The sequence below is a fragment of the Oncorhynchus masou genome, chromosome 6 (assembly GCF_036934945.1).
Source record: "Oncorhynchus masou masou isolate Uvic2021 chromosome 6, UVic_Omas_1.1, whole genome shotgun sequence".
Taxonomy (NCBI): domain Eukaryota; kingdom Metazoa; phylum Chordata; class Actinopteri; order Salmoniformes; family Salmonidae; genus Oncorhynchus; species Oncorhynchus masou.
In genome coordinates, this window is record NC_088217.1 from 16,163,582 (window position 1) to 16,177,293 (window position 13,712).

A 13,712-nucleotide genomic window follows, 5' to 3' on the forward strand; every position below is an offset into this window, starting at 1 on the left:
TCTTGATACTGGTTAATACACTCAGCCCTCGCCTCCCAGACTGCCGTGCCCCACTCACGCGCCCGTCCGGTAAGGAGAGAAATGACGTAGGCGATGCGGGCTGCACTCCTGGAGTAAGTGTTGGGCTGGAGAGAGAACACCACATCACACTGAGTGAGGAATGAGCGGCACTCAGTGGGCTCCCCAGAGTAACACGGCGGGTTGTTGATCCTGGGCTCCGGAGACTCGGAAACCCTGGAAGTGGGCGGTGGATCGAGGTGGAGTTGGTGAACCTGTCTTGTGAGGTCGGAGACTTGGACGGCCAGGGTCTCAACGGCATGTCGAGCAGCAGACAATTCCTCCTCGTGTCTGCCTAGCATCGCTCCCTGGATCTCGACGGCGGAGTGAAAAGGGTCCGGAGCCGCTGGGTCCATTCTTGGTCTGATTCTTCTGTTATGAACTTGAGAGAAGACCCAAAAGCGGTTTTAACAGAAAACAGAGTTCTTTAATGAAAAAACAGGAATGGCATAAATCCTCTTCCAACGTTGTCAGCGGAACAAAAAGAACGTTAGTATAGTGCAGGTGGCACCTGCCAGGCAGACTCCGACAGGACAGGACAAGGTGGAAGCAAACGAGACGACAGCTTGCTTCTGGCATCAAAAAACACAAACAAGAATCAGACCCTGAAAGTAGCAGGAACAGAGAGAGAAATAGAGACCTAATCAGAGGGGGAAGAGAGAACAGGTGGGGAAAGAGAGAATGAGCTAGTTAGGGGAAATGTAGAACAGCTGAAGAATGAGAGACAGAGAAGGTAACCTAAAAAGACCAGCAGAGAGAGAGAGTGAAGAGAAAGGACAGGAACAGACATAACAAGACATGACACAACTAATATTTGGTTGCATTGCCTTTAAATTGTTTAACTTGGGTCAAATATTACAGGTAGCCTTCCACAAGCAATGTTGGCCCATTCCTGACAGAGCTGGTGTAACTGAGTCAGGTTTGTAGTCCTCCTTGCTCACACACACATTTTCAGTTTTGCCCACAAATTTTCTAGAGGATTGAGGTCAGGGCTTTGTGATGGCCGCTCCAATACCTTGACTTTGTTGTCCTTAAGCCATTTTGACACAGCCTTGGAAGTATGCTTGGGGTCATTGTCTATTTGGAAGACCCATTTGCGACTGATGTCTGATGTCTTGAGATATTGCTTCAATATATACACATAATTTTCCTACTTCATGATGCCATCTATTTTGTGCACCAGTCCCTCCTGCAGCAAAGCACCCCCACAACATGATGCTGCCACCCCCGTGCTTCACGGTTGGGATGGTGTTCTTCGGCCTGCAAGCCTCCCACTTTTTTCCTCCAAACATGACGATGGTCATTATGGACAAACAGTTCTATTTTTGTTTCATCAGACCAGAGGACATTTCAAAAAGCACGATATTTGTCCCCATGTGCAGTTGCAAACCGCACTCTGGCTTTTTTATGGCGGTTTTGGAGCAGTGGCTTCTTCCTTGCTGAGCAGCCTTTCAGGTTATGTCAATATAGGACTCATTTTACTGTGGATATAGATACTTTTGTACCCGTTTCCTCCAGCATTTTCACAAGGTCCTTTGCTGTTGTTGTCATCTCTAGGAGACAGAACGCGTCCCCTTCCTGAGCGGTATGACGGCTGCGTGGTCCCATGGTGTTTATACTTGCGCACTATTGTTTGTACAGATGAATGTGGTACCTTCAGGCATTGGAAATTGCTCCCAAGGATGAACCAGACTTGTGGAGGTCAACAATTTGTTCTGAGGTCTTGGCTGATTTCTTTTGATTTTCCAATGAAATCAAGCAAGGGGGCAATGAGTTTGAAGGTAGACCTTGAAATACATCCACAGGTACACCTCCAATTGACTCAAATGATGTCAATTAGCCTATCAGAGGCTTCTAAAGCCATGACATAATGTTTAAAGGCAAAGTCAATTTCGTGTATGTAAACTTCTGACCCACTGGAATTGTGATAGTGAATAATAAGTGAAATAATCTGTCTGGAAACAATTGTTGGAATATTTACTTGTGTCATGTACAAATTAGATGTTTTAACCGACTTGCCAAAACTATAGTTTGTTAACAAGAAATTTGTGGAGTGGTTGAAAAACGAGTTTTAATGACTCCAACCTAAGTGTATGTAAACGTTCGACTTCAACTGTATGTAGAGAGGTGTGTGCCATTCCAAATCATGGAAAGGGCATATCTCAAGGATGATCAATGGAAACAGGATGCACCTGAGGTCAATTTCTAGCCTCATAGCAAAGGGTCTGAATACTTACATAAATAGGGTATCTGTTTTTTATTTTGTATAAATTTGCAAACATTTCTAAAAACCTGTTTTCGCTTTGTCGTTATGGGGTATTGTGTGTAGATTGTTGAGGTGGGGAAATGATTTAGTCAATTTTAGAATATGACTAAAGTAACAAAATGTGGTAAAAGTCCAGGGGTTTGAATACTTTCCGAAGGCACTGCATATCTAAAGTAATTTGACAGATAAGCAATATGGTTGTAGTGCCACCTTGTCCTCAGATAGGCTAGCTGAGAGGAAGATATTGCAATATGGTTGTAGGGTAAAACTTTATTTGGATAGTCCATCTATAGATGCTCTACATACTATCTACAGACTATTAGTAACATTTAAGCTAACTATCTATAAACCCTAACCTTAACCCTTATCCTAACCCTAAACTTAACCCTTATTCTAAACTTAACCCTCAGATAGGCTAGCTGGGAGAAACATATTGCTTATACCCATCCAATCCTTTCTGATCTACCTGTGCCTTGTAGAGGCTGGGGGTTGTTTCTGGACGGGGGCCTTTGTCTATGACTATGAGAAGAAGAAAAAAAACACCCTTCAAAAGTCAGGCTTGGACCTCCTCTGTTTATTGACATTACGAAGTTACTTAAAGGGGTTGAAACACTCCTCGCATTCCAATGTCACTTCATATAGTTAATATAAAACACCTTGACTTTACCCCCACGGGAAGAAAAAATATTCTGAAAAGGAATTAGCTACATGCTTATGCAGTAGTATAAATGTCTGGCAGATTAACCAAACTGGGCATAGTCTGTCCAATGTAGTTTATCTCCAGAAAATTGAGAGTTCAGGTGGGCCTTCATGCTTCAGCATTCAAAGGTAAGGAGGGGTGCTCAACAACAATGACAAAAATCATGAAAAGGGCTTATCAAGAACATTTCCAAAAGGACAAATTCGAGGTAGAAAGGAGTTGGAACACTCAAAAAAAGCAGAGATGTATTTAATTTAGCTCACTTTAATCCATTGTACAGGATACGAACAGGTGACTGGCGTTTTGACGTCATGCTGACGTCTTCAAAGAAATTTAGAGAATATGAGGAGAGGTAGAAAATAAGATGAAAATGTCTGCATTACGGAGTCTGCGACCAAGAGAAGAGTATGTTTGTCCTGAATGACACTAAATAACAGCTTCTCTAAATGATCTTATTGTTTGTCGAACTTCATAGTTGAGTTTTACTGACCCATCTCTCTCCCTCTTGTAACACACACACACAAACACTGCAGCTGGATGTCCTAATCACATTCAAACTCTCCCATCCACACACTGCTGCACTAACACTTCAGTTCAGCCAGTTCAACGTGGCTTCCTTCCTGTACAAAACCTGTATTTACTCTCTCCTGTATTTACGCCTTCCATTTACTCAGCCAAATGCGGAGGCTCTCAGTTTGCCTCAGTTTCTAGTGGCATGTGTCGTCCTCTGTCCTGGTTTGAGAAGACACTGTTGACACTGAAATTTCAAGGACACACTGGAGCAGGCAACACCGATGCTAACGGAGGCTTCACTCACTGTGTAGCTGGGTAGTTACATCTTTCTATCAAACAATATTGTCACGGCAAAAGTTAAAGTAAAACCTCTAGTAAACTATTACTTTATCTTTGTCATCAGTGAGGCACAAGGTAACTTGTCAATGTCATTCATTATCCCTGATAGTGTAAAGACGATCTTCCATAAAAATCTTGATCTTAATTTGTGGAGCAAAATGTATTTTGATGGCACATATTCTTATCTGGAGTCGTCCCTGTCGGCTACGATTTACCTCAAGTAGATACTACGTGCTCCTTGTAAACCTAGGGGTAACTGGCGCATGCAAAGTCAACTCCACATGCATTGTAACATATTTGCTTAGGTTAAACTTCTTGTAAGAAGTAATTATTGATGTTGTTGATGTTATACCCACAGCAACGATTAAAACATTCCCAAACCAGAAACCACTGCTTTTAACCAGGGCAAGGTGACCGGAAACATGACCGAATACAAACAGTGTAGCTATTCCCTCTGCAAGGCAATCAAACAAGCTAAGCGTCAGTATATAGACAAAGTATAGTCGCAATTCAACGGCTCAGACACAAGAGGTATGTGGCAGGGTCTACAGTCAATCAAGGATTACAAAAAGAAAACCAGCCCCGTCGCGGACCAGGATATCTTGCTCCCAGACAGACTAAATAACTTTTTTGCTCGCTTTGAGGACAATACAGTGCCACTGACACAGCCCGCTACCAAAACCTGCAGACTCTCCTTCACTGCAGCCGACGTGAGTAAAACATTTAAACATGTTAACCCTCGCAGGGCTGCAGGCCCAGACGGCATCCCCAGCCACGTCCTCAGAGCATGCGCAGACCAGCTGGCTGGTGTGTTTACGGACATATTCAATCAATCCTTATCCATGTCTGCTGTTCCCACATGCTTCAAGAGGGCCACCATTGTTCCTGTTCCCAAGAAAGCTAGGGTAGCTGAGCTAAACGACTACCCCGTAGCACTCACTTCCGTCATCATGAAGTGCTTTGAGAGACTAGTCAAGGACCATATCACCTCCACCCTAGACCCACTCCAATTTGCTTACCGCCCCAATAGGTCAACAGACGATGCAATCTCAACCACACTGCACACTGCCCTAACCCATCTGGGCAAGAGGAATACCTATGTGAGAATGCTGTTCATCGACTACAGTTCAGCATTTAACACCAGAGTACCCTCCAAACTCGTCATCAAGCTCGAGACCCTGGGTCTCGACCCCGCCCTGTGCAACTGGGTACTGGACTTCCTGACGGGCCGCCCCCAGGTGGTGAGGGTAGGTAACAACATCTCCTCCCCGCTGATCCTCAAAACTGGGGCCCCACAAGGGTGCGTTCTGAGCCCTCTCCTGTACTCCCTGTTCACCCACGACTGCATGGCCACGCACGCCTCCAACTCAATCATCAAATTTGCGGACGACACAACAGTGGTAGGCTTGATTACCAACAACGACGAGACGGCCTACAGGGAGGAGGTGAGGGCCTCGGAGTGTGGTGTCAGGAAAATAACCTCACACTCAACGTCAACAAAACTAAGGAGATGATTGTGGACTTCAGGAAACAGCAGAGGGAACACCCCCCTATCCACATCGATGGAACAGTAGTGGAGAGAGTAGCAAGTCTTAAGTTCCTCGGCATACACATCACAGACAAACTGAATTGGTCCACTCACACAGACAGCATCGTGAAGAAGGCGCAGCAGCGCCTCTTCAACCTCAGGAGGCTGAAGAAATTCGGCTTGTCACCAAAAGCACTCACAAACTTCTACAGATGCACAATCGAGAGCATCCTGGCGGGCTGTATCACCGCCTGGTACGGCAACTGCTCCACCCTCAACCGTAAGGCTCTCCAGAGGGTAGTGAGGTCTGCACAACACATCACCGGGGGCAAACTACCTGCCCTCCAGGACACCTACACCACCCGATGTTACAGGAAGGCCATAAAGATCATCAAGGACATCAACCACCCGAGCCACTGCCTGTTCACCCCGCTATCATCCAGAAGGCGAGGTCAGTACAGGTGCATCAAAGCTGGGACCGAGAGACTGAAAAACAGCTTCTATCTCAAGGCCATCAGACTGTTAAACAGCCACCACTAACATTGAGTGGCTGCTGCCAACACACTGACACTGACTCAACTCCAGCCACTTTAATAATGGGAATTGATGGGAAATGATGTAAATATATCACTAGCCACTTTAAACAATGCTACCTTATATAATGTTACTTACCCTACATTATTCATCTCATATGCATACGTATATACTGTACTCTATATCATCGACTGCATCCTTATGTAATACATGTATCACTAGCCACTTTAACTATGCCACTTTGTTTACATACTCATCTCATATGTACATACTGTACTCGATACCATCTACTGTATCTTGCCTATGCTGCTCTGTACCATCACTCATTCATATATCCTTATGTACATATTCTTTATCCCCTTACACTGTGTATAAGACAGTAGTTTAGGAATTGTTAGTTAGATTACTTGTTGGTTATTACTGCATTGTCGGAACTAGAAGCACAAGCATTTCGCTACACTCGCATTAACATCTGCTAACCATGTGTATGTGACAAATAAGATTTGATTTGATTAATAAGGTAGTAGTTGTGGAATTGTTAGGTTAGATTACTCGTTGGTTATTACTGCATTGTCGGAACTAGAAGCATTTCGCTACACTCACATTAACATCGGCAAAACATGTGTATGTGACAAATACAATTTGATTTGATTTGAATTGAATTACACCCTTTAGTGATCCAATATAATATTCTTGTAGGCTTATACAGAGAAGTAAAATGAATACATTTGGTTATAATGATCTCCCAGTTTTGCTTTCTGTCTTCATAAATTCAAACACTTTTCCTCAGAGTATAGCAACACCACGGGGTTCCACTTTGGATGAGCAAAGTGCAAAATATCAAAAATAAAACCGCCAGCGATTTAAAGTAAATTATGTCTTTAGGAGTTCTTCGGTCCTTTGGCATGGGCCTCGGACTCCCCTCCCTGAGATATAATTGGCAACAGCTCACTCCTATAGAACAATTTTTTCTGTACCCTATTCAAGATAATTTATCTCACGCTCTCTCCAAGTCTAAGTTCTGGAACAGTCCCTATGTAATGTCATACTGTATAATTGTAGAAAGTTTGTGGGCCAGGGCTTATCCTTTGGCCTCAGAAATGTCAATCCGTCGTAGTGACACACTGACTGTACACATTTGTTTTGAAGTTGAATGACATGGGACAATTAAGTAGTCTATTCAACTCTATCGGCTACATACACGTAGTGTACAAAACATTAAGAACACCTGCTCGCTCTTTCCATGACAGACTGACCAGGTGAATCCAGGTGAAAGCTATGATCCCTTATTGACGTCACTTGTTAAATCCACTTCAATCAGTGTAGATGAAGGGGAGGAGACAGGTTCAAGGATTTTTTAAGCCTTGAGATTATTGAGACATTGATGGTGTATGTGTGCTACTCAGAAGGTGAATGGGCAAGACAAAATATTTAAGTGCTTTTGAATGGAGTATGGTAGTAGGTGCCAGGTGCACCGGTTTGAGTGTGTCAAGAACTGCAACGCTGCTGGGTTCACGCTCAACAGTTTACCGTGTGTATCAACAATGGTCCACCACCCAAAGGACACCCAGCCAACTAGATACAACGGTGGGAAGGAGAGATGGGAGATAGAGACAAATCCTGGCAAAATTACAAAGTCAGGGTTATAATTTTTTATAAGAGACAGTTTTATATTTTTCAATCAAGTGCCTGTCCAAAATAATTTGATTTTGCTAACCATTGTCTGACTGACTGCAGTCTGGAATCGTCAAGTCAGGGCTTTTGTTTGATGAGAAACTTCAAAGTACTGGAATTTTCCAACCCTAACTAGACGGTAAACAAAAACATAAGAAAGGTCAATCGTTGCACCTGTATCAATCACTGACAGTCACTAGTAACTACAGGAGACAGTTTGAAAGGCTTTAAATTAGTACAGATTGTGACACACCCAAACCCTTGGAGCATGAGGAACATCTGTAGTAGCAATGGGGGATTAATAATGATGATCTAAATCTGCTTTTATAGACCAGTAACTTCAGAAACAGAATTATTCTAAACATGGATTGGAAATGTATTTTATTAGGGGCTTACACTGGCAAAATTCCCATAGATGCCAAAGATGTTAATCATCATTCTGCAGTTGCTTGAAAAATGTATTATTGGTTGAGGAAAGCTGAAATAAGAGAACCCTTATTTCAGATGCTAACACCATGTCACACCCTGACCTTAGTTCCTTTTTATGTCTCTATTTTGGTTTGGTCTGAGTTGGGGTGGGCATTATATGTTGTGTTTCTATGTTTTCTATGTGTTTGGCCTGGTATGGTTCCCAATCAGAGGCAGCTGTCTTTCGTTGTCTCTGATTGAGAACCATACTTAGGTAGCCTGTTCCCACCTGGTGTGTGTGGGTAGTTGTTTCCTGTTTTGTGTTGTGTCACCTTTCAGGACTGTTTCAATTGTCGTTGTTTCACTTGGTTATTTTGTATTTCGTGTTCAGTTATATTATATTAAAATGGACACCTACCACGCTGCGGCAGCTACATTTATTTAGGGGAAACACTGATAAGAGACTTTCAGCAAGTAAGCAGTAAGTACTGAGTAGCTTACCAATGATTTTATTTTCACAAATCACCTATTCTAACTCATAAAACATGACCCAAAAGAAGTTCAGTGGTCATCAACGTGAATCCTACCTGGTAGTGGGCAGGACTTACCTGGTCACTGTCATAGAGCATCTGGAGTGGACTCCTCCATGACTTCCCCCGGCCGCTGCTCCTCCCACTACCCTGTGCTGAGGCTGAGAAAACGCAGACGGGTACACACGTCAAGGTCAACACAGACAAATTACCTACAGTGCACACTCAAGACCATCGGAGTCTGTATCTCTCCTGCATTCTGATTTAGTATATACAGTCCATGGGATGCCATTGTGGCAACCCATGAGGTATGGCAGGTTAATACTGATTATCCCATCTAAATGCAAATGTCATGTCAATTTTATGTTGACCCAAATGCTTGATAAGCGAGCTAAATTACAACTTTCTAAGGGGGATAATCATTAACCATGTTAAATGTAAAGGTATGAATGCAACAACAACCTGACACTTTCATACATCCTAATAACAAAGAAGTCACAAGACAAGTACCATTGAGAATCTCAGGTAAACCAGAGGAGAAACTCGCCAATGGGTCATTTATTACATATTATAAACTGGGTGGTTCGAGCCCTGAATGGTGATTGGCTGACAGCCGTGGTATATCAGACCGTATACCATGGTTATGACAAAACATTTAATTTTACTGCTATAATTACGTTGGTAACCAGTTTATAAAAGCAATAAGGCACCTCTGGGGTTTGTGGTATATGGCCAATATACCACAGCTAAGCTCTGTATCCAGGCACTCCACATTGTGTCGTGTATAAGAACAGCCCTTAGCCGTGGTATATTGGCCATATACCACACCTCCTCGGGCCGTACTGCTCAACTGTACTCACCTGAGGGTCATTAAACCCCAACACACAGGTGCACACCCAAAACGTCATCTTCTACAACACTACAGGTTGTCATAGAAACACACAGAAGAGAAAGAGAAGAAACCAGGCCTCAAAAAAGACTGTGCATCCATTCAGACTACTAATGTACCTCTTACTGTAGCGCTCTGCTAAACATACAACGCAGCAACACTGCAGAAAACAGCTCTCCTTTATGGAAGTAACTGAGGAGAGGCAAAAAAGGGAAAATCCCGAAACCACATGGGTACTGAGGCATAGCAATGAGAGAAAACCAAGAGGGCAGATGGAGTATAAACAGAGGCAGAAAACCTCTGTGACTACTTTAGAGTTCCTTTAAAAAACATGACATGGCGTTTAGATTGTTGTTGTTGTCATTTCATATGCTGTTGCTCTTTTAGTTCCTTGGTAGTTGTGGGAGTGTAAGTTTTTGGTTTCCCATTGTTTCTGGGAACGGAGCCATGAGTTTCCTGACCAGTAAAACTGTTTTTTTTTTATGTTCTGAGAATGGAAGTGAAAATCTGGGACATTTGTTTTTCGGTTGCTGGGAGGTTCTGAGAACATTATAATCGAGTTCCTTTAAAGTTTTCCTGGGAGGTTTTAATAACGTTCTGAGAATGAAAATTCTAGTTTTTTTTTAGCGTTTTGAATATCTTAACTTTCACTGAATGTTTCAATAAGACTTTCAATAACACTGCTAGCTTACAGTACATTCTGCTGAAGTAATGAAATACGTTATTTAACGTATTTCAAAATAATGTTATTTTGTCAAGTTTCTTAAATGTGCTGAGAATGTTACAAAGCTAAGCAATTATCTTGCACCATTCTCAGAACATTGTGGGAAGGTTATATGCAAAATAACCAAGCTCTAAGAAACATATGGTTCTCATAACATTATCTGTTAGCTGGGAAGAGACAAAGAGTCACAGATATGGTCCCTTGGGGCAAGGGGAGGGGTAGGTGAGGGTGCAGACAGACAGGGCCAATCAGAATGAGTCTTTCCCCACAAAAGGGCTTTATTAAATATCAAATCAAAGTTTATTTGTCACGTGCGCCGAATACAACAGGTGTAGACAGTGAAATGCTTACTTACAGGTTCTAACCAACAGTGTAATTTCTAAGTTAAAAAAGGTATTAGGTGAACAATAGATAAGTAAAGAAATAAAAACAACAGTAAAAAAGACAGTGAAAAATAACAGTAGTGAGGCTACATACAGTAGAGAGGCTATAACAGTAGTGAGGCTACATACAGTAGAGAGGCTATATACAGGCACCGGTTAGTCGGGCTGATTGAGGTAGTATGTACATGTAGGTATGGTTAAAGTGACTATGCACATATGATAAACAGAGAGTAGCAGTAGCATAAAAGAGGGGTTGGCGGGGGGTGGGTGGAGGGACACAATGCATATAGTCAGGGCAGCCAATGTGCTACATACAGGCACCGGTTGGTCGGGCTAATTGTGGTAGTATGTACATGAATGTATAGTGAAAGTGACTATGCATATATGATAAACAGGGGTTGGGGGGAACACAATGCAAAAAGTCTGGGTCGCCATTTGATTACCTGTTCAGGAGTTTTATGGCTTGAGGATTAAAACTGTTGAGAAGCCTTTTGGTCCTAAACTTGCCACTCCGGTACTGCTTGCCATGCGGTAGTAGACAGAACAGTCTATGACTGGGGTGGCTGGGGTCTTTGACAATTTTTAGGGCCTTCCTCTGACACCTCCTGATGTAGAGGCCCTGAAGGGCAGGCAGCTTAGCCCCAGTGATGTACTGGGCCGTACACACTACCCTCTGTAGTGCCTTGCAGTTGCCGTACCAGGCAGTGATGCAAACAGCCAGGATGCTCTCGATGCTGCAGCTGTAGAACCTGACCTGTTCCCTATAGGCTGTCTCATCGTTGTTGGTGATCAGGTCTACGACTGTTGTGTCGTCTGCACCCACGCAGTCGTGGGTGAAGAGGGAGTACAGGAGGGGACTGAGCACGCACCCTTGAGGGGCTCCAGTGTTGAGGATCAGCGTATCAGATGTGTTGCTACCTACCCTCACCACCTGGTGGCGGCCCGTCAGGAAGTCCAGGTTCCAGTTGCAGAGGGAGGTGTTTAGTCCCAGGATCCTTAGCTTAGTGATGAGCTTTGAGAGTACTATGGTGTTGAATGCTGAGTGCAGGGCAGTGTGGAGAAAGGGAAAGGGCAGTGTAGAGTGCAGTAAAGATGGCATCATCTGTGGATCTATTGGGGTGTTGTGCAAATTGGAGTGGGTCTAGGGTTTCTGGGATAATGGTGTTGATGTTAGTCTTTACCAGCCTTTCAAAGCACTTCATGGCTACGGACGTGAGTGCTACGGGTCTGTAGTCATTTAGGCAGGTTGCTTTAGTGTTCTTGGGCACAGGGACTATGGTGGTCTGCTTGAAGCATGTTGGAATTACAGACTTAATTAGGGACATGTTGAAAATGCCAGTGAAGACACCTGCCAGTTGGTCAGCACATGCCCGGAGCACACGTTCTGGTAATCTGTCTGGCCCAGCAGCCTTGTGAATGTTTACCTGTCTAAAGGTCTCACTCACGTCGGCTACGGAGAGCGTGATCACACAGTCATCCGGAACAGTTGATACTCTTATGCATGCCTCGGTGTTGCTCGCTTCGAAGTGAGCATAGAAGTGAGTTTGGATGTCAGAAGGTGAATTCACCAATTTGTAAGTCGCTCTGGATAAGAGCGTCTGCTAAATGACTTAAATGTAAATGTAAATTTACCTCGTCTGGTAGGCTCGTGTCACTGGACAAGCTTGCGGCTGTGCTTCCCTTTGTAGTCTGTAATAGTTTGCAAGCCCTGCCACATAAGACGAGCGCGTCGGAGCCGGTATAGCATGATTCAATCTTACCCCTGTATTGTCACTTTGTCTGTTTGATAGTTTGTCTGAGGGCATAGCGGGACTTCTTATAAGCGTCCGGGTTAGAGTCCCGCAGCTTGAAAGTGGCAGCTCTACCCTTTAGCTCAGTGCAAATGTTGCCTGTAATCCATGGTTTCTGGTTGCACATTTGTTGATGTTGATAGAAATTAGGTAGAACTGATTTAAGTTCCCTGCATTAAAGTCTCCGGCCACTAGGAGCGCCGCCTCTGGGTGAGCGGTTTCCTGTTTACTCATTTCCTTATACAGCTGACTGAGTGCTGTCTTAGTTCCAAGCATCCGTCTGTGGTGGTAAATAAACAACCACGAAAAGTATAGCTGAAAACTCTCTTGGAAAACAGTGTGGTCTGCAGTTTATCATAAGATACTCTACTTCAGGCGAGCAAAATCTAGAGACTTCCTTAGATTTTCTCCACCAGCTGTTGTTTACAAATATGCACAGACCGCCGCCCCCCCTCGTCTTACCGGAGTGTGCTGTTCTATCTTGCCGGTGCAGCGTATATCTCGCTAGCTGAATATCCATGTCATCATTCAGCCACGATTCCGTGAAACATAAGATATTACAGTTTTGATGTCCCATTGGTAGGATATACCACGTAGCTCTTCAAATTTATTGTCCAATGATTGCACGTTGACAAGTAATATTGACAATAACGGCAGCTTTCCCACTCGCCTTCTGCGGATCCTTACGAGGCATAGCACAATTGGTTGGGCGCCCGTAAAACTGCTGCCATTTCTTACGGTGCCATTTTATCCTTAAAAGACGGAAAAACACCAATGTTGGAGGCTGCTTATGGTAGATAAATGAACATTCAATTACCTGCCAACAGCTCGGTTGGACATTCCTGCAGTCAGCATGCCAATTGCACTATCCCTCAAAACAAACTTGACATATGTAGCATTGTGTTGTGCGACAACTGCACATTTTAGAGTGGCCTTTTATTGTCCCCAGCACAAGGTGCACCTGTGTAATGATCATGCTGTTTAATCAGCTTCTGGATATACCACACTTGTCAGGTGGATGGATTATCATGGCAAAGGAGACATGCTCACTAACAGGGATGTAAACAATTAAGGTTATTGTGCGAATTAAAAATTTCTGGGATTTTTTATTTCAGCTCATGAAAAATGGGACCAACACTTTACATGTTGCGTTTACTTATTTTTTCAGTATAATTAAATACTTTCAGAGGGAAGAAACTTCAATAACTAATCTTACTAGGTTCTGTCAGATCCAGAAATATCCCAATTTACAAGATCTTTTTCTTTTCTTTTGGGCCATCCATATTACAAGGTCTTATTGAAATGGACAGATTCCACCTTTCTTCTGCGACTGGGCAAAACAGACTGATGTGTCACTAGCGCCACACACACACACAC

General features: G+C 43.4%; 1 protein-coding gene across 1 annotated transcript in view; it reads right to left on the reverse strand.

The window, feature by feature from the left end:
* Positions 1-13,712, reverse strand: part of LOC135541415 (carbohydrate sulfotransferase 11-like) — a 36,929-nt gene that overhangs the window by 8,902 nt on the left and 14,315 nt on the right. The window contains exon 2 of the mRNA XM_064967650.1: positions 8,628-8,710. Coding sequence (XP_064823722.1) covers positions 8,628-8,710 — 83 coding nt within the window. The remainder of the gene's footprint in view (positions 1-8,627; positions 8,711-13,712) is intronic.